Source organism: Bubalus bubalis, chromosome 9, assembly GCF_019923935.1.
Source record: "Bubalus bubalis isolate 160015118507 breed Murrah chromosome 9, NDDB_SH_1, whole genome shotgun sequence".
Classification (NCBI taxonomy): domain Eukaryota; kingdom Metazoa; phylum Chordata; class Mammalia; order Artiodactyla; family Bovidae; genus Bubalus; species Bubalus bubalis.
The window spans coordinates 72,492,253-72,520,177 of record NC_059165.1 but is presented as its reverse complement, the minus strand read 5'-3'; the positions used below and the strand labels follow the sequence as shown (position 1 = coordinate 72,520,177).

At 44.5% G+C, this 27,925-nt stretch overlaps 1 protein-coding gene and 1 non-coding gene across 13 annotated transcripts in view; both read left to right on the top strand.

Moving 5' to 3' along the window:
• Positions 1 to 1,257: 1,257 nt before the first annotated feature.
• LOC112587141 lies at positions 1,258 to 1,364 on the top strand. The gene has a single exon (XR_003111675.2). It is a non-coding gene; the product is annotated as a U6 spliceosomal RNA (small nuclear RNA).
• Positions 1,365 to 6,143: 4,779 nt separating this feature from the next.
• NSD1 (nuclear receptor binding SET domain protein 1) overlaps positions 6,144 to 27,925 on the top strand; it is a 154,026-nt gene continuing 132,244 nt past the window's right edge. Inside the window, exons 1-3 of one of the 12 annotated variants that reach the window (XM_044947773.1) lie at positions 6,150 to 6,256; positions 9,870 to 9,983; positions 10,724 to 10,813. In XM_044947773.1, coding sequence (XP_044803708.1) covers positions 9,954 to 9,983; positions 10,724 to 10,813 — 120 coding nt within the window. In that variant the 5' untranslated portion in view covers positions 6,150 to 6,256; positions 9,870 to 9,953. Of the gene's footprint in view, positions 6,257 to 6,602; positions 6,706 to 7,304; positions 7,427 to 7,826; positions 7,956 to 8,497; positions 8,751 to 8,841; positions 9,028 to 9,869; positions 10,814 to 27,925 lie in introns of those variants that run through there. The other 11 variants (XM_044947772.1, XM_025292953.2, XM_025292951.2 and 8 more) reach the window with 11 other exon arrangements.

The window sequence follows — 27,925 nt, the reverse complement described above, 5'->3', positions numbered from 1 at the left end:
TAGATAGTAGCGACGGCTGCACAACTTTACCAGTGTATTAGAAACCACTGGGGAATTCCCTGGTAGTCCAGTGGTTAGGACTCTGTGCTTCCACTGCAGGGGACCCAGTTTGATTCCTGGTCAGGGAACTAAGATCCCACAAACTTCAAGGTGCAGCCAAAAACAATTTTTTAAAATTAACTTAAAAAAAGAGATCACTGGATTGCACATTTTACTTATTTATTTACTTATGATTATTTTATATATTTTTCTATTTTTTGGCTGCACCACATGGCTTGCAGGATCTTAGTTGCCTGACCAGGGATTGAACCTATGCCCCCTGCAGTAGAAGACCAGAGGCCTAACCATTGGACCACTAGAGAATTCCTGGATTGTACATTTTAGAAGGGCAGATTGTATGATATGTGAATTATATCTCAATAAAAAGAAAATAAATAAGTAGGGGAAAATCAGATAATTTCAGGGAATGGTAATTGCTGTAAGTTACCTCAACAGGAAGATGTAACAGAGTGACCTGGTGTCAATTGGAAGTCCTCAAGTTGAGAGAGGAGTCAGGGAAGCCTGTCTGAAGAGAGACTCTTGAACTCATACAGAGAAAGAGTCCTGGCAGAGGTGGGAATGGAATCTTCCAGACACAGGAACATAGACCCTGAGGTGGAATAGTTAACACAAGACTGAGTCCCTTCTGCCTTTAGAAAAAGTCTTCCCTCCTAGCCGCTCTCCAACATCCTCCTGTCCTACATGGCCACCTGTTTTCCATGATTTTGGCCTAAGGTCTTTACCTGAGGGCTGTGAAGATTTTCCAGATTATTTGGAGCATAGTTGTTTTTCCAATCATGGTTTTTGCCTAAGGTTGTCACCTGGGGCATGTGAAGACTTTCCAGATTTTTCTGAGCTTAGTTGGAGTTAAGGGTCCAAATTCCCAGACCTTAAACTTCCATTTGAACTCCTTGATCTGCCTCAGAAAACACTTCTCTTCAGTCCCTTCAGATGGCTTCCTGCTCATGAGAGATGAGCCACATCCCAGCCAGATGAATCTCTGTGGGCCAAGCACTCCAAAGAGAGGGTGCTGGAGAGCCCTCAGAGCTTCCTAAGGACTTACTTCATCCAGTAAACTCAGGGCAGGGCTTTAGCCTTGCCTGTCAGTCCTAGAATTAGAACCCAGCAAGGGCATGGTTGTCATGGGGACGCATACTCTAACATGCTGGTTTTAATTGAGAATGGAGTCAAATCTTTTCTGATGGAAAATCAGTGTGAGTGCTTGCTTCAGCAGCACGTATACTAAAATTGGAATGCTACAGAGAAGATTAGCATGGCCTTAGTGGAAGGATGATACGCAAATTCACAGAGCACTCCATATTCTTATATTAAAGTCAGTCTCAGTTGGCTGAGGCATTTGATGATGGGGCCCGGTTTTGCCATTTTAGACACACGAGAGACATTTTCTATAAATTGATAGAGCTGAATCTACAGCCCCAGGGCTTTATGACGTATTTAAAGCACATATATAATATGAGTGAGCGAGTGTTGCTCAGTAGTGTCCAACTCTTTGTGACCCTATCCTACTAGGCTCCTCTGTCCATGGAATTTTTTCCAGGCAAGACCACTGGAGTGGGTTGCCCTTTCCTTCTCCAGGATCTTCCTGAACCCGGGACCGAAATTGTGTCTCCTGCAGCTCCTGCATTACAGGAGAATTCTTTACTGTTGAGCCATTAAGTGACTACTGGGTGTAAACTCTGAGCCTTCGACCACTTCCCAGAACAAGACACTGCTTCTTTCTCAGCCTCTGTTTTCATATGTAAAATAGGACAATATCCTCTTTTTGCAGGGAGATGAAGGGTGGGTGGGTGTAAAATGGTGACCCTTAGGCAGGCAGAAGGTACAGTGCTGTCCTGGCCACTAGCTGCAGACCTCCTCCTTCCTCTGACTTCATCCCCCTCCCCCCTTCCCAGAGCCCTGCGTTCTTCCACATCCCCCTTTCTCCCCTGGCAATTAGTACCTTCAGAAGTGCTTGTCTGGAAACTAAGGGTGCCTCTGAAAAATCAAGTGCTCAGAGGAGAGGTTTGGAATGGAGCAAAAACTGACCTGTTGGGCTGGGGAGCCTGGTGGCATCTGAAGCAGGTGTCTCATGGGCAGCCCATGAGACCTCCTACCATGTCCTGCCTACACTGACATATTCAGTCTGCCCAATGACCTCATTTGTGAGGCTCAGGAAAGGGAAAGATTTGCTGGTAAGTGGCCCCACTCCAGATACTATAGGCTCTCATACTTTCTGAAAGTCTCGTCTGGCACAGAGGCCTGAGTGTTCCCCAAACATCCCTGAATCCTTTGAGGGATGGTTTGACATGACCAGGTGGTTCATGTGAAAGTGAAAGTCACTCAGTTATGTCCCCCTGGACTGTAGCCCGCCAGGCTCCTCTGTCTATGGGGTTCTCCAGGCAAGAATACTGGAGTGGGTTGCTATACCTGCCTCCAGAGATCTTCCCAACCCATTGATCAAACCCAGGTCTCCCACGTTGCTGGCCGATTCTTTACTGTCTGAGCCACGAGCCATAATTCTTCTGTCATTTGAAGACACAGACTTAGAAAAGAGGTGATCATTAGGAAATGTTTCCCAAGCACTTACTCTGATCTTCATAGTCCTGGGCTTGGTCACTGGCGGTCATAGGGGGCTCACCAACTGGCTTGGACTAGATATGTAAAGCCAATAGTTACTGCAAGGGCTTATACAGGGGGAAAAAATGACTGCCTGCAAGGGAGGAAACAGGGAAGGCTTCCAGGAGGAGAAATCTTCTAAACTGGGCTCTGAAGCAAGTTTGCATGACAGGGGAAAAGGCAGAGGGGTGGGCCTGAGCACAGGATGGATGGGATGTGGCCTGTCCTGGCACAGTGATATACTGGGCAGCCAGGAAATTGAGGAGGGCAGGAGGGCAGAGATTAGAGGCCACTAGACTCAGGGCTTTCCAAAGAGAACATTTGAAAAACAGAACACTTGAAGGTGAAAACTTGAATCCTTGGGGCTAGGGCTACAGGGTCAGGTTAGTTGACAGAAACCTGGTATTTTGGGCAGGAAGGAAATTGCTGGAGGGCTGTATGGCTCCAAATGCCAAACCTTCCTCAATCTTAAGTGGAAGCCTGATCCAGTTCTGGAGAAACCACTTGGTGGGACAGAAAGTCTTAGACCCATCACAAGGAGTGGTTGTAGTATTCACCAGCAGTGTTTGGGACTCATCACCACAGGCCTCCAAACCTCCCTACAAAGCCTGGCTATTTCATCAGAAAGCATATGCTGCTCTTGTCCAGCATTGATGAAGAGCTTAAACTGGGAGTTGGGGTGGGAGCTCAGCTCTGAATAAGTCACACTTCCTCACTTCCTCCCTGGAAGATGTGCCCGTCTCAGGAGTAGATGAGAAGTGTCTTGCAGAGTAGCCAGCAAAGAAGAGAAGCCACAACTGTTACTGTAACCAAACAGTCCTAGCATACCCCAAGGCAAAGTCCTGCTGTTTCTAGAGGAGGTATCCATCTCTTCTGGGCACTGCTGGCAGAGTGAGCTTTCAGCTGCACAGATGAGATTCTTAATCTGCTTCTCAACCTTCCATGGCTCCCTACTGCCTTTCCAGTTAGAAGCTGAATTCTTTAGCTTAAAAAAGAAAGTCCTGAATTGTCAGGTCCCTGTGGCTTTCCCCATCTTCGTCTGAGGCCTCTTAACTGCACTCGTCACCCCTACCGCTCCTGCCTTGCACTAGCCTCTGACAACACTGAACTGTGGTCAGTCCCTCCAAAGCCCGGTTTCTGCTGGAATCTCTAATTTATCCCCTCCTTTCTAAGTTATTCCTGTATATCCTTCTAAGTTGCCTGTGAATGTTACTTCCATGGAAGGCCTTCTGTGACTGTCTCTGAGCCCTCCTCAGCTCCCCCAGCACCTCTGGCTTCTCTCTCAGTGTTCAGCTCTCTACCTTGTTACTACTTCTCTGCCTTTCCCACAAGACTCTGAGGGGGAACACAATGAGTATCTGCTGAATCAATGCATAGCCTTTTTTTTTTCTTTTCCTAATTACATAGCTTACAACCCCATGGACTATAGCTTGTCAGGCTCCTCTGAGGGGAATTTTCCAGACAAGAATACTGGAGTGTGTTGCCATTTTCTACTTCAGGGGGTCTTCTTGACCCAGGGATCAAACCTGTTTCTCCTGCACTGGCAGGCAGATTCTTTGCACCACGTGGGAAGCTATATCTGCTGAATTCATGAATGAAAGGGGAGGGCAGTTCTAAGAAAAAAGGAGTACACTGGCAGAATGTCTCTACAGGTATCTCTTTCAGCAGGTTACCAGTATCGGTAATTTACAGATGAGGAAACTGAGGCTAAGGTAATCTCACTCTGCCCACCACTCAAATTCCAGAGTCCTTATGAAGGCACTGTACCGGGTCTTCTCACCTACTGTACCTGGACGGTGTGTTTGCCAGGAGCAGAAGACGTGAACTGACAAGACTCTGAGACCTTGCAGAAGGGCTTAATCTTTCGGGCCTCATTTCTGCATAGGGCCGCTAAAGGTTTAAAGGAACTCATGCATGTCAAGTACCCAGCATGGTGTCCAGTATGCTGCATAGATTTAGCAAGTATTTACTGATTCTAATCTCTGTCTTAAGGATGAGAGGCACAGGCCCAGTTCCTTGTGCTGAGAGAAGGAGGGCAGGCCACAGCCCTATCCTTTCTTCCCCTACTTCGGGAGCCAGTGTCCTTTGAGAATATAGGGTCCTGTGGGTCCCCTCAACCAAATGCTGGCACCCAACAGGTGCTTAGCCTTCTGAATGGGAGTCACCAAAGGAAGCTGCTGTGGGTGAGACCTCTGTAGCCAAATTCTATTCTGAGAGGCAGGAAGGGACACTTGAGTCATTCCAGGAAAGTCCAGGAGGTTTTCTCTGGGATTCAGTCTTTTCCCTAAAACCATCACCAGTAAGCTGTTCATCCCCAGCTGCCTGTCCTCCTTTAGCTCCTATGCTATTCTGTGTGGGGCAGTGGGAAAGAATCCACCTTCCAATGCAGGAGACGCACAGGGGACTTGGGTTCGAACTCTGGATCGGGAAGATCCCCTGGAGGAGGAACTGGCAACCTACTCCAGTATTCTTGCCCGGAAAATAACCTATGGACAGAGGAGCCTGGCGGGCTACAGTCCATGGGGTTGCAAAGAGTTGGGCATAACTGAGCACATAGACACTAGACCTATTCCATGGGGCCTGTGAAGTTGGAGATAGAGGTTTGTTTAAGTCAGTGATGTCTAGAGGTCAGCTCTGGAGGAAGCATTGTGCTTGTCCCTTTTCACACCTTTGCACCTTTATTTAAGTGTTTTTTCCTAAGGCTGGGGGCTTCCTAAGGTAGGGATCTCATCCTTTGTTTCCCCAGCATCTAGCAAACTGCCTGGAATACAAAAAAATGGTTGCTGAAAGAAGCAATGAAACATCTCAGCATTTATCAAGTCTGTAGTCTGTATAGGCTCCAAACACCTTTGCCTTGCAAGAGCCTCAGAGCCACCCTGTGCATTGGAAACCACAGGTGAGGAAACTGAGGCTTGTGGCTTTTTAACTGAGTGGCTCAAGGCCATTCGTGAGTGGCAGGCACCTCACAGGCCCTCAGGATGGTCATGGGAGAATAAAGGGTTGCAAGTAATCTGAATTGGGGCAGTTGATAGGAGGTAACTGTCAGTCAGAAATGACTAGTTCAAAAGATTAGGTGCGAGGGAGTCCCAGGTGGCGCTAGTGGTAAAGAACCCGCCTGCAAAGGCAGGAGACATGAGACGCTGGTTCGATCCTTGGGTTGGGAAGATCCTCTGGAGGAGGGCAGCCCACTCCAGTATTCTTGCCTGGAGAATCCCATGGACACAGGAGCCAGGCAGGTTACAATCCATACCGTGACATAAAATCGGACACGACTAAAACAATTTAGCATGCAAGAAGGAAGAAGGAGTCAGTCAGAGCTCCCCCATTGAATTGACTAGAAAGGATTAGCAGGAGTCACTCCTTAGCAGAACAAAGGGCGGGTCCTTGTAGGGCGGGACCCTGGAGTGTAGACCCAGCTCTTCTTCGACTCACTGCCAACCTGCCTATGCACTTGGGAACAGTCAGGATACCTCATTCTCTTCAACAGGAGGCCACCTGAGGTCACAGTGCTCCCCTCATCACACTGGTTCCAGGGGACACCTTCCTTCCAAGACAGCCTGCTTGCTTTCTTGGCAGGGATGCATCCCAGCACTCAGGTGTGGTAAGGACCTGTTGTCTATCTCCTTGGCTGGTCTGTGGGTCTTGGAGGGAAGGAAGCTACGGGCATCCTGAGCTCCAAGTCTACTGGGGCCAGTTTCGGGGTGAAGGCTGGGGAAGGCTGAAGGACGGAATTTAGGGAGCAGCAAGCCAAAGCCAATACCGCGGAAGACAACGCCAAAAGTGCCTTTCTCCCAGGTGGGCTCGCTATTAACAGACAGAAGGATGGCGGGTAAACTCTCCACTGAGGCAATAATTATGCACATTTACTAAGCCCTAGGAGGAATGGTAGTCACGTGGCTCTCGAGGGCGGCGCCCTCAGCTTTGAGATGGAGTTAACACTAATCACAGAAGGCTTTCTGGAGGAGGCGGAATTTTTTATGGCGGTCGTTAGTGATTTTCTCTGAATATCGAGGATGAATTTAGCACTCTAGGGACCAAATAGGTACCCAGGTGAGCTTTTTGTCGGGGATCAAGCCGGGAGGGGGAGGGAGGGTCAGAGTTGGATCGGGCTAGGCGAAGGGCCTGGGGGAGGTCGGCGTCGCGGGGTCGTTATTTGGGTTTCCCCACCTGCCCTCGCGGTGTCTTTGGTGATTGGACGCAGTAGGCCAGTGCTGCGGGGCCCCGGGTACTGGGTGCAGGCCTCGAGGTGCCAGGCGCCCGAGGGCAGAGCGCCCCAGACCAGGAATTAGGCGAGCAGTCTTGGCGGGGCCAGCCCGGCGGTCCGCCCTCCCAGCGCTGTTCCGCTGGGGTCCCGATGCCCGGCCCGCAGGGGCTAGGCGCGCGCTCCCCGGGGAGCAGGGCTGCGGAGCAGGCGGCCTGCGCGGGGCGGAGGTGGCACGAGAGGGCCATCTGCCTGGGTGCAGAGAACTGCAGCGTCCGCGGTGCGAGGCTCGGCCCCTCCGGGCCCCCAGCCCGCGTCCACTGCCCCGCGCGCACACACCTACTGACGCCCGCCCGCGCCCCCGGCCCGAGTCCCAGTGCCAGGCCTAGACTCGGACTAGGCGCGGGAGGCGGTGCAGGGATTAGTGGACCCCTCCCCCAGCGCTCCCCTAGCCCCGCCCGGGGCTGCGAGGACCCCTGGGCCCGGGGGTGACGAGGGAGCTTCGTCCCGGCGGTGCCCGGGCTCAGGACTCGGCCTCACTGGGCGGGGGCCGCACCGCGGCAGGCCGAGGTGCGGGCGCGCTGTCAGATTGCTGCCCGGCTCTGGTGCGGGGGGTGGGCTCAGCGCGGGGGTCGCCTGGCTTCATCCTCCCACGGAGGCCAAGGCTGGGCGGGCAGTGCCCGGGCGGGTAACCCGACCCGACCCGGCTCCCGGGAGCCGCTCACCCCGCACGGCCGGGCAGGGGGAGGAAGAGGAATGGAGGGAGGGGGAAGGGAAGGGATGGTGGGTGAGGGGCTGTGGGGACCGCAAGGCTGAGTCCCCGGCCTGTCTGCGCTGCTCTAGGGCGGCTGCCTTTGGTGCCTGGGACGAGCCAGCCCCCGGCCTCGCGGGCGTCGGGCCTGCGGCAGAAGGGAGCCCTGGGGCTGCACAGGCTTGGCTCGGGGAGGCAGACCCGAGCTGCTGCCTCCATTTTGTTTCCTGCTCTGCTTGGTCTGTGGTGGTGGTGATGTGGGCTTGGGGTGCGGCCCGGCAGGGGGTTCACCTGCGGCCGCGCCTGCTCGGGGTTTGAGGCCTCGAAGACCCCAGCCCAAGCCCCCAGGTGAGCCCCGCGGTAGGAGGGGGGTTGCCTTGGTCTCGAGCCCGAGCCGAGCGGGCTGAAGGCAGGTGCCCAGTGGATAGGGAACCCGGGCTGTAACCTAAGATGGAGGCCGGGACTGACGCGGGCCCGAGCGGGGCTGGCGGGGCGGTCGGACAGGCCTCAGCCCAGCCAGGTGCCGCCGGGGCTGGGGCTCCAGACCGGTAGGGTTCTGGAAACGTGTGCAGCCCGGGGCCGGCCCAGCTCCCCGAGGTAGGTGAGGGGATCGGAGTGCCACCCACGACGCCCGCAGGCCCCGACACTCTGGGGAGGCGCGCGAGGCCCCTGGGAGCCCGCCTCAGGCCCCGCCCGGGCAGTCGGGCCGGCCCGTAGGCCCGGGCCGCGAGCGGGAGCGCAGGGGGAGGGGAGGGGGCGGCAGCGGCGGCTCCGCTGATTGGGTGGCGCGCTCGCGAGCCCGACTTCACCCGCCCTGAACCCCGAAGAGTGAGGCAAAGGAGCGCGCGCCTTGGGGGAAGGGGTGCGCGCGCACTCGGGGCCCCAGCCGCACGCGGGCCGGCGCGAGGCGCTCGGTCGCACGCGCCACCGCGGGGGCGCGCGCGGTGGGGGTGTGAGGAGGAGGAGGCGGCGGCGGAATAGGCCGGGGCAGGTCGCGCTTGCTACCTTCTCTCCAGAAGAGAGACGCGGGGGGAGGGGGGTGCGGCGAGCGGCTCCACGCTCTCCCCACCGCTCCGCTCGCGCCCCAGTGTAATGAGGGTCACCCCCTCCCCCCAGCCGGCCCGGGAGGGGGCGCGGGGCACGGTAACTAGTGCGCTGGGGTGGGCGGCGGGCTGGCGCGAGCGGATGGGGGAGGCGGCCGGGCGGGGAAGATGGTGGTGGCCGTGAGGTGAGGGGCGCGGGGAGGGCCGGGCGCGGCGCAGGGTTGGTGGCCCGCGGCGTTGCAGCCGCAGGTCCCCTCCCCCTACATCACTACCAGCCGGGCTCAGGCCTAGCCGGCCGGGGCTCCGCGAACTTCCTCCCCGCGCGGCCCGTGCCCCGCCGGCCTCCCGCGCGCACCTCGGCCTCCGCCTCCCTTCAGGTAGCCGGCTGGGGGGCACGGGGCTGGCTGCCCTCCTGCAGCAAACTTTGCTTGGTGCTGAATATTGATGAGTGCGATCGGCTCGGCCAGGAGGTGCTACCGGCGCTGCGGGAAGGAACGCGGCCCGGGCAGGCGGCGGCGGCGTCGGCAGCAGCCATGTTTGTCAAGCTGTAGCAGCTGCTGCTGCTGCCCTGACTCGGCTTCACCGACTGCCTCCGTTTCTCCCCCTGCCGCGTTCCGGCCTCTGGGCCTGCAGCTGTGGACCAAGCAGGCCTGCAATCAGAAAGGAGAACTTCGGGGTGCACCCGCTTCGCCGACTTGCTTGCGGCCTGAGCACGGCCACTGCAAAGGCTCGGGCGCCAGTTGGGGCGCAGGGTGCAGCGCTATTGTGACCGCTGCGCCCGAGCGAGCCAGGAAGGATGGGGGGGTAACCTTTTTGTGCAGCGTCCCGGAGCCCCCCTCGAACCCTATAGCCCCCTGCTTTTGGGAGATCCGGCCGCTGGACTCCTAGCGGGGGAGGGGAAAGACAATCCTGTTTGAGATTTGGAAATTTCTACTGCCAACGGGATTTTAATTTTAGATCAGCCCAACTGCCCACCAGTCTGCAGGAAAAAGGGACGGGCTGTTTCCATGTGGCAAGATCTACCCGTCTCCGGGAAGATGGAGTTCGCGGAGGCTCACCGAGGCTGTTTTTCCATCGTCAGCTGGGGAACTTTTTCCACCCATGGAAGTGCAGCAGAAAAGCATCGAGGCCACTAGGCCTTGAGAAGTGGCTGCCATTTTGAAGATAAGAGTCAGATGGCCCATTAACTCAGATTAATTGACGTGTTTTTGGATTCCAGGTTGATGCTGGCCCAGGATGGATCAGACCTGTGAACTACCTAGAAGAAATTGTCTGCTGCCCTTTTCCAATCCAGTGAATTTAGATGCCCCTGAAGACAAGGACAGCCCTTTCGGTAATGGTCAATCCAATTTTTCTGAGCCACTTAATGGGTGTACTATGCAGTTATCGACTGCCAGTGGAACATCCCAAAATGCTTATGGACAAGATTCTCCATCTTGTTACATTCCACTGCGGAAACTACAGGATTTGGCCTCCATGATCAATGTAGAGTATTTAAATGGGTCTGCTGATGGATCAGAATCCTTTCAAGACCCTGAAAAAAGTGATTCAAGAGCTCAGTCGCCAGTTGTTTGCACTTCCTTGAATCCTGGTGGTCCAACAGCACTTGCTATGAAACAGGAACCCTCTTGTAATAACTCCCCTGAACTCCAGGTAAAAGTAACAAAGACTGTCAAGAATGGCTTTCTGCACTTTGAGAATTTTACTTGTGTGGACGATGCAGATGTAGATTCTGAAATGGACCCAGAACAGCCAGTCACAGAGGATGAGAGTATAGAGGAGATCTTTGAGGAAACTCAAACCAATGCCACCTGCAATTATGAGCCTAAATCAGAGAATGGTGTAGACGTGGCCATGGGAGATGAACAAGACAGCACACCAGACAGTAGACACGGTGCAGGCAAACCGCCATTCTTGCCATTAGCTCCTCAGACCGAAACGCAGAGAAATAAGCAAAGAAGTGACGTGGACGGCAGCCATGAAAAAGCAGCCCTTCTCCCAGCCCCCCTTTCGCTAGGAGATACAAACGTTACCATAGAAGAGCAATTAAACTCAATAAATTTATCTTTTCAGGATGATCCAGACTCCAGTACCAGTACATTAGGAAACATGCTAGAATTACCTGGAACTTCATCATCATCTACTTCACAGGAATTGCCATTTGTAAGCAGTTTTTGGTACAACTTAAATATATACATTAATGTATATATACAGGCAACTTAAAGGGAAACTATAAAAACCGGTTATAACTAATTGGTTTTTGGTTGTTTACCAGTTCACAGATGAAAGCTTATTGCTAATGATAAGCTCTTTGGGAAAATTTTACTTTGATCTAAAATTTTTTCTGTTTTATATGAGTTTGATTCTTTTCTGATTTTCCAAGTCAACTCTCCATTGAGGACTGGTTAAGAGTTAAGCTTTTAAGGGCATTTGATGGAGTTCAGAATTAAGTTTTCAAGATAGAGGTATACATTTGTTTAGCTTTTTTTCTAGAAGTGTCCTTGGCTTTGGCTTGCTTGTGTCATGAGTACAGGAATCAGTGAATAACCTGGAGTCCTATTTTTGCATAAGGCATGGCTTATATTTTTAGTTGATGGGATGACTTGCAGGTTGAAGTACATTTCGGGTTCACATTCAGGGTAGCTCAGATGAAAAGACCTTTTTGGACATCAGTCAAAATTTAAATTAGGCTATTTTTTCTGAAGTACGTGTTGTACAGCATCCTATGGTAACAGCCACCATCAGAGTACACTCTTGAACCTTTTCTGCTTTTAAATTTTGAAGTGTAGTTATGTGTGTGGTATGGGTGTATGTGTATAGAAATGGGAAAAAATGTACTTTGAGTTACTCAGTAGCGCTACCTACTGTTGTTAGATTGTGGTAAATGATACTTGCTTTTTAAAAATCTGGTCTTCACCCAGAATTTTTGACTGTCCCTAGTTAGCTAAATGACCAGTTGACTTCACTTACCCTGTTTCATCACTTTAAAAATCTGAACCAGCTTGGTTGTTAAAAGATTCCTTTCAACTTTAAATATTTGATTCTGATTTTGTTTCTGCCCAGACACATTTGTCATGGTCATCTGTTATGTCACCAAAGAGGATCCCATTCCCTCCTCAAGATGCCTCTGAAATACTCTGTTAAGATTTAGATAGGAAAAACTTTATGGTGTGTGGTGATAGTTTTGAGTGCATTAAACGTTCATTTTACTATATAGCCCTGCTGTTCTTTAAAATTAAGAGTGAGAATGTGGGTGTGTCGCTTTTGTTTCTGTTGATTCATATCTTAAATATGCGTTAGTACTACTCCTTGATTTCTTAGTTTGGCAGTTGCAGATTTAAAAAATTTGTTTCGGTAGTTATCTTGAGTCTGTTTTGTCCTAGATATTTTTTCGGGTGGATAGGCTGTGTTGGCAGCCTATCAGCAGCTCAGACAAATTCTTCTTGTTACATTGAAATGTATTTTACATGTATATAGTTTTGTCCCTACATAAAAACTTAGATCGGAAGGTGGAGATACATGTTTCTTTAGAAGTAAGTGTAAGTGTAAATCTGTGTGGTTCTTATCAAAGAGGTGTCATTATTGGTTCTAAAATACTAGAGCCTTTAGAAAAAACATTATGCATCTAAAATGAGAGTTAACAAACTTGTATAAGTGTAGAAAAATTTTTTTCATGTAGAAAATAAAATTACTCAAAGACTGTGAACTTGAAGAAACCAGTATCTATTCTTTTTTTTGACCGTCCTGCATGTGGCTTTTTGGATCTTAGTTCCCCTGACCAGACTGAACAGTGCAGTAGTTCAGTCTTAGTTCCAGGCCATGGCAGTGAAAGTCCTAACCACTGAACGCCAGGAAATTGGAATCTTTATTCTGTTAAGTCTTTCTCACAGATTGTGGATAAATCTGAAGAGCTTCATCCAAAATCGATTGCTTTTATTTTCGCCTTTGATATTTTCTGAGAATTTAAAGTGAAGTCAGTCTCAAAATGCAAATTTAGTTGAACAGTAAGCTTGAGAGAGGTGTAATTAAAAGAAATTCTATATAGCTACTTGATGTATTCAGACTATTCACAGTGACTGGTTGATGCAGCAGGTATGGAGAGCACTTACTCTGTATTAGAGCCTGTGCTTAGGGCTAGAAATTTTAGAAAATCTTTTGCACATGCTATTGTCTGATACTGTGATAGAATAAGAGTCTCCTGGCAAGGGTAACAAGTACTTATTAGGATTTTAAAACGAGTACTTATTAGGATTTTAAACCCTCTGTCTGGAACTAGAAATGACAACATGATTCAACGTTGTAGTGCCAGTTGTTTTTGTACAACTCGCTCTCAGCAGACTGTCTGTCTCCTGTCATAAAGGAGCAACCTCTTCAGTTTACCTTCATACTCTTCAGTTACTTTTTCTGCATACAGTGATGTGAAATGGTTCTCACTATAGTTAATAATCCTGACCTGGTATTTTTATATTTAATTGGGTTGATACTGTCTAATTTCTGCCAGTGTACATATATAGTATACAGTGCTTTGTATATTGTAGGTGTTTGGAAAAAAATCTTCAAGGAAGGTTGGTTCCCAGAGCTCCAAGTTATAACAGGCAATAACTTAGTTTTAAGTGCTTTGGTCTGTATTGTCTCATTGGGTCTTCATAGCTTTGTAGTAAAAAACAAATGTCATGGAAGGTCTAGGTCTGCCTTAAAGGTACTTAAGATTATTGGGGATAAGACTGAAAACTATTGAAACCATAGAATTATTTGAGTATTCTTGGTTTTCTTTAGGGACTTTTGAAGGTCCCTGACATTCTTGCCTGGGCCTGAAGTATCTCCTGGTTTTCTTACTAGACTGCAGCAATTGTTTGTTTGATATTCTTCCTCATTTAGATATTTTATGGAGGTAAAAGTGAGTTAATTTATGCTGTGGCAGTATTCATGAATTTGGGGAATCCTCCAAGTTCTTAGGATGTAGGCAGCCTCCAGAGTAGTCTAAAGTATATATTAGTGATTCTCTTTATTTGAAGAAGACCACTAAAAATGAACACAATTAAAATTGAGGACTAAAATTTCACAAGTAAATAGGGAGGAACAGGTTTAGATTTTATATTGAAATGTAAAATTGAGAATTAAAAAAGTCAGTTTTAAACCTTTATCAAAATTTTGATTTTGATGGCAACTATTTTTTTATAATAAGGCAAGAATCAAATAGATTTTTATTTTTGGCTATGATGGGTCTCCATTGCTGCACATTGGCATTCTGTACAGTCAACGGTGAGCATAGGCTGCTCTTCATTGTGGTGCTCAGGCTTCTCATGGCAATGGCTTCTCTTGTTGTGGAGCATGGGCTCTAGGCGCCCGGGCTTCAGTAGTTGCAGACCTTGGGCTCTAGAGTGCTGGCTCAGTAGTTGTGGCGCAGGGGCTTAGTTGCTCAGTGACATGTGGAATCCTCCTGGACCAGGGATTTAACCAGTGTCCCTTGAATTGCAAGTCTTAACCACTGGACTACCAGAGAAGTCCTCAAGTAGGTTTTTAAAAATTTTGTCCAGCAAAATTGTACAATAGGTAGATGGCATACTTTGTTTTACTTCATTTTCTTACCATGATCATAAGGATAAATTTTTATAAAATATTTAAGGACTTAGTCTTTTTTTTTTTTTTTAAGGACTTAGTCTTAACTAAGGTATTCTTTTAAAAAAAAAATCCACTACGCACAGTTTCAGGTATATACCAAAGAAGAGAAAATGGTTGAATTTCCATGTACTCCTCACCAAGCTTTAAGAATTACTGATATTTTGCCAATCTTGTTTTATCCTCCCTCCACTATGTCATTTCACTAACTTCTTTTAATCCTTTGATGTTCATCATCTCTCTCTCTGAAGCTTTTGTCCTGTTCTCCTTGTCAGTTGTCACTTGTTTATTGGTTGACCTAGATCACCTTTTTCTTGCCTTTAATTGGAGTAGTTCTTTATTATTTGCATTGACTCTAAGAAACAGCATCTTTGTGCCAGATTTGTTTGCAGTTTTACCTTGTAATTGATTTACACTGTAATACTAGCTTGTGCTTCATTAGGTAGAGACAGACACTATATTGTATGTGGGATAGATGTTAAATAGAGACTTTTTTGGTAGCCATTTCAAGATAGATATCTTGATGTTGTGACAGTATACCCCTGTATAGTCTTGGAGATGGAGAAAATACGAACCACTCTCTGTACTAAGTTCTGGGCTGTGGATGTTCAGGTGGTTACGGAGATCAATGGAGAGGTGAATGAAACCTAGAGCAATCAAGGCTCCAGTGAAGAGTGGGACTTCAGTTCATTGACTGGGTTGGGTTTGGTTAGGTTTAGAAAGGTACTTTGGATAAAAAGAATTAAATAAACATAGTATTTTCACAGGGTTGGGTAGAATGGTTTAGTTGCTCAGTTATGTCTGACTCTGTGACCCCACGGACTGTAGCCTGCCAGGCTCCTCTGTCCATGGGATTTCTTAGGCAGTAATCCTCCAGTGGATTGCCATTTCCTCTTCCAGGGGATCTTCCTGATCCAGGGATCGAACTCATGTCTCCTGGATTGTAGGCAGATTCTTGACCAATGAGCCACCAGGGAAGCCCATCCTTGTGAAATAGGGCCTAGAAATTCAGATTGGCATTTGATGTTGATGTGATAGAAACTGGGATCCAGTGAGGAATTTTAGCTGAGAAGTGATGATGAAATCTGTGTTTGGGAAATTTTGGCTGGGAGAGAGTAGAGGCAATGTTAGGTTGTGGAGTCTTGCAGTAGTAATTAAAAATTAGAATTGAGCAGAGTCAGTAGTAGAAAGGGGATAAATCTGAGAGATTATTTCAGAGAGAAAATTGGCAGCCCTTTTAGGGTTGCCTGGACTGGAAATAAAGTTGGAGCCTGGATTTGAGGAATGAAAGAGATAAGTACAGACTATGTTCAAGGCTTGTTGTGTTGGTGCCTGAGACAGAAATGGGGTTCGCTCTTCCCTTCTCATCATTTCAGCAATTCTCGGCTTCCTCCTTTCCTGTCTCCACACTTCTCAGTTTCTGCTTTTTCTCTGACTCTGTCCCTGCTGGAGGTCCTGGTTCTCGTCATTACTTTCTCCTTTCTGCTAGGATCTTTATTCTCAACCTTCACTGCATCACTTTTTCTGCCTAAAAACAGAATGCCATCTTTCTATTCTAAAGAATCTTCCTCTGTCCTCTAACCCCTGTGATTACTTTCCTGTTTCCTGGGGAATTTCTTGAGAGTTGTCTACTTTGTTTACCCCTCCTTAAAGCCCTGTGGATTGGCTTCTCTACTCTGTTGGAACTGTTCTTTTCAAAGTTACAAATGACACCTCCAGACTTATCCTACTAGATGTACAGTGTTTTGACCACTGCTCCTTTAAACAGTCCTTTTTGGACTGCTTGTTCTCTTTTCTTCCTCTTTTCTGTCATTCTCTGCAGTCTTATCTGCTTTTATTAATTCACTTCTCTGCTGTGTGAAAACTCTTGATCTGACTTCTGAGCTTCAGACCAAGAAACAAATTTCCAGCTGAGTTTCTCTTCCACCTGTAGCATATTGGCTACTTTTGACCATCTCTTTTTGCCAAACATGCTTTTCCTTCTGTCTTTTTAAAAAAATATTTATTTTTATTTATTTGTTTGCCCATGCCAGATCTTAGTCGTAACATGAGGCATATTTGATCTTCATTGCAGCATTCATGATCTTTTAATTGCAGCCTGTGGGGGTCTTTTAGTTGCAGCATGCAAACTTGCTGCATGTGGGATCTAGTTTCCTGACCAGGGATCAAACCCAGGCTCCTTGCACTGGAATCAGGGAGACTTAGCCACTGGACTGCTAGGGAAATCCCCTCCTGTCTTAATGATGGCATCATCCTCCAGTTCTTTTCAAGGTTGGAAACCTTGGAATCACTTGTTTATATGATAAAAATGAACTTGAGTACCTTCTCAATGCCAGACACTGCTGGTATTAAAAGGAAAGATACAGTCTGCTTTTAAGGAACTTTACCATCCAAGGAAGACTGGTGTAAACAATGACAGTACAGAATACCACACGGCCTGGTAGAAGTTACAGAGCAGGACTGTGGTAGTTTGGAAAAAGTCATGCCTGGAGTAATGTGGAAGAATTTCATAGAAGGTTATATATATTTAAGCAGAGACATGCCAGTAAGTAAGGAGGAATAGCATATGAAAGTGGGAAGAAATTCTTTGAATAGGAATCTGAGAGAAGCAGGGTTATCAGGAGGTAAGTATAAATATAGGCCTTGTATTCCATGTTATAGGGTTGAATTTTTATGCTGTTTCCATTCTATTATGTTATCTTTATTACTGGTCTTCATATTGTTTTTCTTTCCAGTCTTTCTGGAGAGACAGAATTACCTTTGACCTTCAAAATGAGAAATACGAGGTGAGGTCTCTGATGGGGCTTCCCTGGTAGCTCAGGTGGTAAAGAATCTTCCTGCAATATGGGAGACCTGGGTTCGATTCCTGGATTGGAAAGATCTCCTGGAGGAGGGCATGGCAATCCACCCCAGTATTCTAGACTGGAACCCCATGGACAGAGGAGCCTGGTGAGCTACAGTCCATGGGGTCACAAAGTGTCAGGACTGAGTGACTGTAAGCACACAAACAAAACACAGGTCTCTGATGAAAGCTTTACCTTCAGGGCCTAACTCTTCTCCCCATTTGCCTAACAAATAAAGCCCAAATTCAGTGTGTTTGATAAGACCTCATCTTGACTTTCCCAAATCTCATCTGCTGAGATATCCTGGCTGACCTGAGTTCAGCCAACCTGAATTATTAGTGGTGCCTTACTTCACTGTCCCCTGGCTTATGCCTTTCTCTTCCTGGTCTAATTTCAGCATTTAGTATCTTAACAGTGTGTAGTGTGATGCTTTCTTTGTAGCAGACACTCAGTGTACTTATGGAGTAGAAGAATGAATGGTACTATTACAGAGATACAAGTTGGGAAGGGGAGTAAATTTTAGGTAGGAAGGTGATCAGATCAATGTACCAAATTTCAAAACTTCAGAGATTTTTTTTTTGACTTCATTCCCTCATGCCTTCAGTTTCTAAGGGCTTTGAATTTGTGCTTCTTATATCTCAAGCTTTCATTTTCCTATTCTTATGTATAAGCTCTTAAGGATATTAAGTCATAATAGTTTTGTAGGACAGATTCCTTGAGATGCTACTAGTAGAAGTCCCTAATCTCTTTGAGCCCATTCCTCATTTCTAAATGAGGCAAATACTGTGCAGCCTTGCACATTTGAGAGGATGCAGCAAAATAATTTATCTGAAGCAGCTAGCACAGTGCTGTTTTTGAAGTAGGTGCTCAGTAAGTGATGCATGTTATTCTATGCCAAGAGCCAAATGCACATTTGAAAGAATTGTGAATTTTGAGAAACATATCTTTACTGTTTTGCTTTTTTCTGTTTATCCAAACTCTTCTTGCTTAATTGGTAAGATAAGGGCATTGGACTATTTGACAGTTTCAGTTTTTGTTTAATATCAGGAGAATTGGATCCATTTTTTGATTGGTAATCAGAAGAATTTAATTTGGGCCTTAAATTCAGTATCTTTCCACACTCCAGCTGTGAAGTGGTATAACTTATTACATTGTTGCTCTTTGCTGGGTGTTCTTTGTCCTGGATATAAATGTTTCATTTCCACCCCCTGGTTTGTAGGAGAGCCCACCTCTTTTCTGGTGGTGGACTTGATTTTCATTGAATGATCATTTTTGAAACTTTAAAATGATCTCAAATGAAGAAATTGCTAGGAATCTTTTTAGTTAGAAAAGTAACATAAATTCATGGTAAAAGTGAAAGATAGAATGTTAATAAAAAAGGATCTTTATTTTTGTCTTCACATGCTCCCTCTTTTTTTCTTTTTTTGGGTCAAACTGCCACTTGTGGGATCTTATTTCCCTAACCAGTCCTAACCGTTGAACTGCCAGGGAATTCCCAGTGCTCCCTCATTTTCACTCTTAATATTTTATTAGAATTTTCTTTGTGTTTGTAGACCTTTTTTTTTTTTTTTTTTTAATCTTTTGGACACACAAGTGGCCTCATATACATATTATTGATACTTTGTTTAATATATTAAGGACATGCATTCAAATGAACATGTAGGTAGATTTTTTTTTTTTAATTATTGAAACTTTTATTGAAATTAGTATAAGTGCACATGCAGTTAGTTGTAAGAAATAGTACAGAGATCTCATGTGTTTTGCTTGATTTTGCAGTGGTATGTTTTGTGAAAGCATCTAATACCACAACCAGATTATTGACATTGGTATAATCCACCAAACCTACTCAGATGACCCAGTTTTTGTTTTTAGTATTATTTTTTAAAGAAAATTCTTTATTTCTATAAGGACATATTCCAGATGTCCCTGGTTTTACTTCTATTTGTGTATACTCTGTTCTTTGCATTTTTGTCACCTGTATGGATTTGTATACTCAGTACCGCAGTTAAGGTATTTAACAGTTTCAGTGCCACAAGGGTCTCTCCTGTGGCCCTTTTGTATCACATCCATCTTCTTCCTGGCAATTCCTCCTCCATCTTTGGCCAACTACTAACCTGTCCTTTGTTTCTAAAATTTTGTCATTTAAAAAGTGCCCGTAAATGGAATCATGCAGTATATATATGTATTTGGTGTTTTCACTTAAAATTACCTGGAGAGTCATCCAAGTTACTGAGTATATCGATACTTTATTTCTTTTTGTTACTAAGTAGAAGGCAATGGCACCCCACTCCAGTACTCTTGCCTGGAAAATCCCATGGACGGAGGAGCCTGGTAGGCTGCAGTCCATGGGGTCTCGAAGAAACGGACGCGACTGAGCAACTTCCCTTTCACTTTTCCCTTTCATGCATTGGAGAAGGAAATGGCAACCCACTCCATTGTTCTTGCCTAGAGAATCCCAGGGGCGGCGGAGCCTGGTGGGCTGCCGTCTATGGGGTCACACAGAGTCGGACACGACTGAAGCGACTTAGCAGTAGCAGCATTCTATTACACACACACACACACCAGTTTGTTTAGCCGTTCACCTGTTGAAGGACATCTGGGTTTATTCTAGCTTTTGGCTATTAGAAGTAAAAGTGCTGTGACCATTCATATATAGCTTTTGTGTGAACATAAGTTTTAATTTTTCTGGGAATAATGCCCAAGAGTACAATTGCTGAATCATATGTTACTGGCATGTTTGCTTTTATAAGAAACTGCCAAGCTGATTTCTAGAGTGACTATACTGTTTTACATTCTCACCAGTAGTGTATTAGTGATCCACTTTCTGTTCATCCTCACCATCATTGAGTGTTGTCACTATTTTTGTTTTAACCATTTTGATAGTTACGTAATAATATCTCATTATGGTTTTAATTTGCATTTCCCTGATAGCTAATGGTGTTGAGCATCTTTTTGTGTGCTTATTTGCCATTTGTATATCCTCTTTGGTGAAATATACTCATGTTTTTTGTTCATTTTCTAATTAATTTGTTTGATTTTAATTGTTGAGTTTTGAGAGTTCTTTATGTATTCTAGATGATCTACATTCTTTATTATGCCTGTATATAAATCCTAATTTTTAACTATTACGTCTTTTAGATGACTTATTAAAGAAACTATATAATCATACAAACTTGTGGTTTCCCCTTAATAAATTGGAACAGATTTTAGTGTACTGTTATTAGGTAGAATTACTTTATTAAGTCCTCTAAAATTCTTTTCACATGTCTAGTGAACTTACAGGAAATACCATAATACTGTGTTTAAGATTGCTGGGAGGATAAAATCCATTTTGGAGGATGAACAATTATATTTACACATTAAATTAAAAGTAATTATTGGTTATATGATATCCCCTCATATACCAAGAAGAATCTGAAGGTAATCTTCCTCTGTAAATTATGAGGGTATATTCCCCTTGTCATTTCTATAATTTCTCTTGACACAGTAATTGGAGCTGTTGGGGATCCCTGATGATGTCGGCAGTGTGCATTGTGCAAGTTCTGTCTATACCCAGTAAAAATAATAGACATTAGTGCCATGCTAATTGTTAATGAAATTTTATGTCTAAAGGCATCTCTTTAATGTTGCAGATGGTTCAGTTGACAGTGTATTGACTCTATTTTTCTTATTAACATATGAAGAAAAAGCACTTCCACCATGCCATGATCTGTAAAGAATTGCAGAGCAGTGGTTGAGAGGTAACAAAAGTGCTACATTTGAAATGCTTTTTTAATGTAGTAGAGCTTTGGGGCAGAAGTTTTAGTGTCGGTAATTAGTTACTGACCACTGAAATTAGTTACTTGGTGGAGTAGATACTGGAGTTTTAAGTAAAGTCTTGATAGGTACCTTAATAATTTCATAGTAATGCCTGTGGAATTGTTCCTAAGGATAAAGTGGTGATGGTGGAATTATCAGGGCAATGGGTTAATTTTCTTTGTGTCTCAGATGTGCCTACTTCTTCTGTATGGTTTTCCAAAAGGATTGTATGATTTTACACAGTTCTCAATAGTGTATGAGTCCGACGTTTTCCTCCCTTTGATAACAAAACAACTTTGATAGCATTGATTTTTTTTAAAGTTTTTTACATAATTAAATAGATGCATACTGCTACTGAAAGATTGATTTAATTAATACAATTTTATTGTTGAAAGTGATTTGTTTATGTTTGTATTTCTTCTGTGGCCTTTGCTGTCTGTATCCTTCGCTGACTTATCTAGATTGTAGTGTTTTGTAGCTATTATCCTTTTATTTTATGGACATGAATATTTCCTCTCAATCTGTTTTTAATTTTAGTTAATAATTTTGTATAGTTGTAGAGCTGAAGTTTCATTTTTCATATAGCCAAATTGGTGTTTTGGAGTAATTTCTTTTACCGATTAGAAGCTTACTGAAGTGACTTAGCAGCAGCAGCAGCAGCAGCAGCAGCAGTGCTTGTATATATTCGATAAACAAACTTTACATGCTTGTAAAAATTTGAAGAAATCCTGTCTGCTACAGTCTTACTGATTTAATAGAGATTTTATTTTAATATCCAGCACTATACAGATAATTTTTATTGTGTCTTTAGTATTCTTTTTGGAAACAAATTCTTTTAGCTAATTCCCTTTGTATTAGGGAAGCAAATTACCCTCAAATTACCCACAAATTGAGTAGTCTAAAACAATAAACATTTCTGTCATACGAAGTTAGGAATAAGGGTGTGGCTTAGCTGGATGGTTCTGCCTTTTTCTCTTGAGATTACAAGCACGATGTCCTTCACTGCTGCAGTCATTGGAAGGCTATTGCAGGATCCTTGTCCAGGATGACGCACTCATATGGCTGTTGGGGAAAAAAAAAACATATGGCTGTTGACAGTAGGAGACCTCAGTTCCTTACCTTGTGGGCTTCTCCATAGGGCTGCTCCCAGTGAGTAGCAGGCTTTCCCCAGAGTGAGTGGTTCAAAAGAGGAGAAGCCTAACAAGGAGATCCAAAGAGATATACAGTGTGGGAGGGGAATACCTTGAGATATGGATCACTGGGGGCCACTAGGGCAACTAAGTTACCAGTCCACCCAGGGCAACTAAGTTACCAGTCCACCCAGGAAGAAATAAACAGTTTTAATTAAGGGAGAAAGCATAAGTATACATAGTAGTGATACTTAAAACTTTTAAGCTGAGCTAATGGACCTTGGATTTTTGAATTAGGTGTATGATTGAAAAATATAATATAGAAAGCTAACTAATGAAGTACCCTAAAGTACTCTTCTACCTTGTCTGCTTAATTAACACTTTCTATTCCTATGGGCCTTCCTACCTTTTTGTATGACAAAGGTAGCAGATTATGCACACTTAATCTTTCTTTTTCACTTAATTTGTTGTCTAAATCTTTACATTTTTGAACAATATTTTCTCATTCGTTTATACACTTAGATAGTATTTTATTGTATGAATGTATGAACATTTTCATTCCACGTATTCTTTTGCTGAAAGGGAACAACTGTGCACATAAGTCATCGTGAATGTATGCAAATAAATCTGTAGGGTACATCTCCAGGACCGAATTCTGGGTCAAAGTTAAATATTTATGATTTTGAAAATATTGCCAAATTGCCCACTAAAAGAGTACATGTATTTATACTCTCAGCCAGCAGTATATGTATTTGCCTGTTTCAATGGGGATTCTTTATTTCATTTGTCACAGTATAAAATTTAGCATCCTAGCTTTTTTTTTTTTTGCCACACTGTGTGGCTTGCAGGATCTCAGTTCCCCAACCAGGAATCGAACCTGGGGCCACCTCAGTGAAAGCCTGGAATCTTAACCATTAGACTACCAGGGACCTCCCCATCCTAACCATTTTGAAGTGTACAGTTTGATAGCATTAAGTGTATTTACATTTTGTGCAGCCATTCTCCAGCACTCTTACCATCTTAGAAAACTCTCCCGTTAAACAGCTGTGCACTTTCCCTTCCTGCCAGCTCCTGTCGACTACCATTCTGCTTTCTGTTTCTGAATTTGACTGCTCTCAAAAACTCTTGTAAATGGAATTATACAGTGTTTATCTTTTTGTGATTACCTTATTTCGCTTAGTGTAATGTCCTCAAGAGTTTACCCATGTTGTAGGCTGTTAGAGTTTTCTTTCTTTTTAAAGATATTCTGCAGTATACCACGTTTTCTTTATCTATCTATCAGTCGATGGCCACCTTTTGGCTATTGTGAATAATGCTGATATGAACATAGGTGTACAGATATGTCTTCTAGATTCAGTGGGGTTCCCTTTTTTTTTTTTTTTTTGGTCACACCATGTAGCTTGTGGTCAGCTTAGTCCCCTGACCAGGAATTGAACCCACGCACTCAGCAATGAAAGCACATAGTCTTAACCAGTGGACTGCCAGGGAATTCCTTATGGAGATTCTTTAAAGCTTTTTTTTTTTTTTTTTTTTTTTTAATTTGGCTCCACTGTGTCTTAGTTGTGGCACTTGGGATCTAGTTCCCTGACCAAGGTTTGAGCCCTGGCCCCCTTCATTGGGAGCACAGGGTAGAGTCGTAGCCACTGGACCACCGGCAAAGTCGTCCTGTGGGGATTCTCACGATACTACTTATACCCAAGGGAGAAGAAGGAATAATAAATGTTTATTTGATACCTAAATGACTTATAATTTGGATAGTCTCCCCCCCCCCCCTTCTCCCTCCCTCCCTCTCTTCCATTTCTAAGGTATTTTTTGTTGTTTAAAGCATGGACCAGTAAAAATCAAACATCCTTTATGTTATGTATAATTTTTTTCAACATTTCAATTGAGTATATGTCTTAAAAATTAAAAAAGCATAGTAACTGCATTTTAAAAAATTAAGATAAAATTAACATATTGTAAAATTCACCTTTTTAAAGGATACAACTCAGTGTGGCTTTAGTGTATTTACAGAGTTGAGCAACCAAAACCACTGTCTAATTCCAGAACATTTTATCACCCAAAATGAAACCCATAGCCAGCAGTTACTCTTCATTTTCCCCTCTCCTAGTCCCTGTCAACCACTGATTTACTTTGTCTCTATGACAAAGTATTTTATCTGTTCTGGATATAAATTTCATGTAAGTGGAATTATACAACCTTTGGCCTTTTGTGTCTTTCATTTAGCATGTTTTCAGATTTATCCATATTGTAGTATTACTATAACTACTTAATTCTATTTTATTGCCAAATAATATTGCATTATATTGATAATCGTATTATGTTTACCCATTCATCATTTGATGGACATTTTGTTTGTTTTCACTTTTTTTTGGCTGTTAGGCGTAATGCTGGACTTCCCAGGTGGCACTAGTGATAAAGAACCCTCCTGCCAGTGCAGGTATATGTGAGAGACACAGGTTTGATCCCTGGGTCAGGAAGATCCCCTAGAGGAAGGCACAGCAACCCACTCATGTTCTTGCTTGGAGAATCCCATGGACAGAGGAGCCTGGCAGGCTGCAGTCCATAGGGTCCCAGAGTCAGACACAACTGAAGCAACTTAGCATGTATGCAGGCACGATGCTGTTGGAAACACTTGTGTATAGGTTTTTTTAATGGATATATGTTTTCAGTTCTGTTGGGTATCTTCCTATGAGTGGTGTCGCTGGGTCACATGGTGACTGTTTAATATTTTGAGAAAATGACAGACTGCACCATTTTATCATCCTTTTAATGATGTATGAGAGTTGTAATTTCTTCATATCCTTGCCAGCACTTGCTTTCTTTTTTTAAAATTTTAGCCACCCTGGTGAGTGTTAACGGGTTATCTCGTTGTGATTTTGATTTACATTTCCCTGATGACTGATGTTGAGACTCCTTTTATGTGCTTTTTGGCCATTTGTATAGCTACTTTGGAGAGTCTGTGTTGTAAATTCTTTGTGTATTTTTTAAAAATAGGGATTTTTTTTTTAATTGTTGAGTTATAGTTCCTTGTATATTATGTATTAAGTTTCTTATCAGATATGATTTGCAAATATTTTCTCCCATTCTGTGGTTTTTTTTCATTTTTTTTGATGGTGTCCTTGAAGCACAAAGGTCTTTATTTTCTTGATTTGGCCATGCTGAGTAGCCAACCACAGATTAAATCAGGGCCCTTGGTGGTGAAAGCATGGAATCCTAACCTCTGGACTGCCAGGGAAATCCCAGAGGTTTTTAATCTTTTTTTTTTGGCTGCGCTAGGTCTTAGTTGTGGCCCTCGGGATCTTTAATCTTTGTTATAGCATGTGGGATCTTGAGTTGTGGCATGTGAACTGTTAGTTGCTGCATGCAGGATCTAGTTCCTTGACTGGGGATCAAGCCCAGGACCCCTGCAGTGGGAGACCATTGGACCGACAGGGAAGTCCATGCCACATAGGCACACACACACACACCTATATATATATATAAATATATAATTAATTAACTTATTTATTTGGCTGTGTCTAGTCTTAGTTGCTGTACAGATTTTAGTTGCTGATGAATCTTTGTTCCATCATGCAGGTTCTTTCACTAGAGTGTTTGGACTCCAGAGCACGCAGGCTCAGTAGTTGTGGTACATAGTTAGTTCCCCGACCAGGGATCGAACCCGTCTCCCCTGCTTTGGCAGTTGGGTTCTGTACCACTGGAACACCAGGGAAGCCCTCCCGGCTGTCTTCTCCTGCCCTCCGCCTTTTTTTTGTTTTTTTTTTTTTTGTATTGGCTGCATTGAGTATTCACTGCAGCACATGGATAACTTAAGAGTTGTGGTGCTTGGACTTCTCTTATTGTGGAGCACGGGCGCTAGAGCTTGCAAGCCCAGTAGCTGTATCGCACAGGCTTCTTGAGTTCCGCTTAGTTGCCGTGTAGCATGTGGGATCTTAGTATCTTAGTTCCCTGAAAAGGAATCAAACCCTTGCCCCTTACATTGGAAGGCAGATTCTTAACTACTGGACCACCAGGGAAGTCCTTTCCTTCCTTCTTTAGTACGGTATATTACGTTAATTGATTCTTTTGTATGTTGAAGCAGCCTTGTGTTCCTAGGATAAATTTCACTTGCTCATGATATATAATATTTTTTATTTGTTGCTATATTTGGATTGTTAGAGTTTTTGCATCTTTTGCATAAGGGATGCTAGTCTGTAGTTTTCTTGCAGTGTCTTTCTGATTTTGGTATCAGGGTTCAGTTCAGTTCAGTCGCTCAGTCGTGTCCGACTCTTTGCGACCCCATGAATCACAGCACGCCAGGCCTCCCTGTCTGACACCAACTCCTGGAGTTCACCCAGACTCAACGTGCATCAAGTCAGTGATGCCATCCAGCCATCTCATCCTCTGTCGTCCCCTTCTCCTCCTGCCCCCAATCCCTCCCAGCATCAGAGTCTTTTCCATTGAGTCAACTCTTCGCATGAGGTGGCCAAAGTACTGGAGTTGCAGCTTTAGCATCGTTCCTTCCAAAGAAATCCCAGGGCTGATCTCCTTCAGAATGGACTGGTTGGATCTCCTTGCAGTCCAAGGGACTCTCAAGAGTCTTCTGCAATACCACAGTTCAAAAGCATCAATTCTTCGGCGCTCAGCCTTCTTCACAGTCCAACTCTCACATCCATACATGACCACAGGAAAAACCATAGCCTTGACTAGACGGACCTTTGTTGGCAAAATAATGTCTCTGCTTTTCAATATGCTATCTAGGTTGGTCATAACTTTCCTTCCAAGGAGTAAGCGTCTTTTAATTTCATGGCTGCAGTGATTTTGGAGCCCCCCAAAATAAAGTCTGACACTGTTTCCACTGTTTCCCCATCTATTTCCCATGAAGTGATGGGACCGGATGCCATGATCTTCGTTTTCTGAATGTTGAGCTTTAAGCCCACTTTTTCACTCTCCACTTTCACTTTCATCAAGAGGCTTTTTAGTTCCTCTTCACTTTCTGCCAATGTGGTGTCATTTGCATATCTGAGGTTCTTGATATTTCTCCCGGCAATCTTGATTCCAGCTTGTGTTTCTTCCAGTCCAGCGTTTCTCATGATGTACTCTGCATATAAGTTAAATAAGCAGGGTGACAATATACAGCCTTGACGAACTCCTTTTCCTATTTGAATAGAACAACAGAACCAGTCTGTTGTTCCATGTCCAGTTCTAACTGTTGCTTCCTGACCTGCATACAAATTTCTCAAGAGGCAGATCAGGTGGTCTGGTATTCCCATCTCTTTCAGAATTTTCCACAGTTTATTGTCATCCACACAGTCAAAGGCTTTGATACTATTCTAATAGAATGAATTTCATTTTTTAACATGATTATTTTTAATAGTAAGAGTTACATTCTAAGTTTTCAGTTAGTAATTTTACCAGGTACATTTTATTGTAACTTTGCATTTTGAAAATTGCTAACATTGAGACAATACATTCTTCATTCATTACTCATACTTTTTTATGTGCCGGGAATGCATAAGATGGGAATATGGTGGAAGCTGAGGCAGGGCAACTGGTAGGCTGAGGGGAGTGTGATTTAGGATTCTAAGGATTGAAATAGCTGCTGCTTTGGGAGGATAAGAAGTTGAATATGGCGTGATTAGTTTGGGAAGATGGGGTAGGAAGGGATGATATTGAAGGGAGAAGTTAGGGTCCAGGTCTTTCCCTGACTTCTCCCATTTCTTTTGTTTGTTTGTTTACATGACTGAGTGACATTTTACATGCTTGTGGCTGTGTCGGCTCTCCTTTGCAGCTCGTGGGCTTCGCTCTAGTTGTGTTGTGCAGGTTTAGTTGCCTCGCAGCGTGTGGATCTGAGTTCCCTGACCAGAGTTTGAACTCATGTCCTCTGCATTGGAAGGCAGATT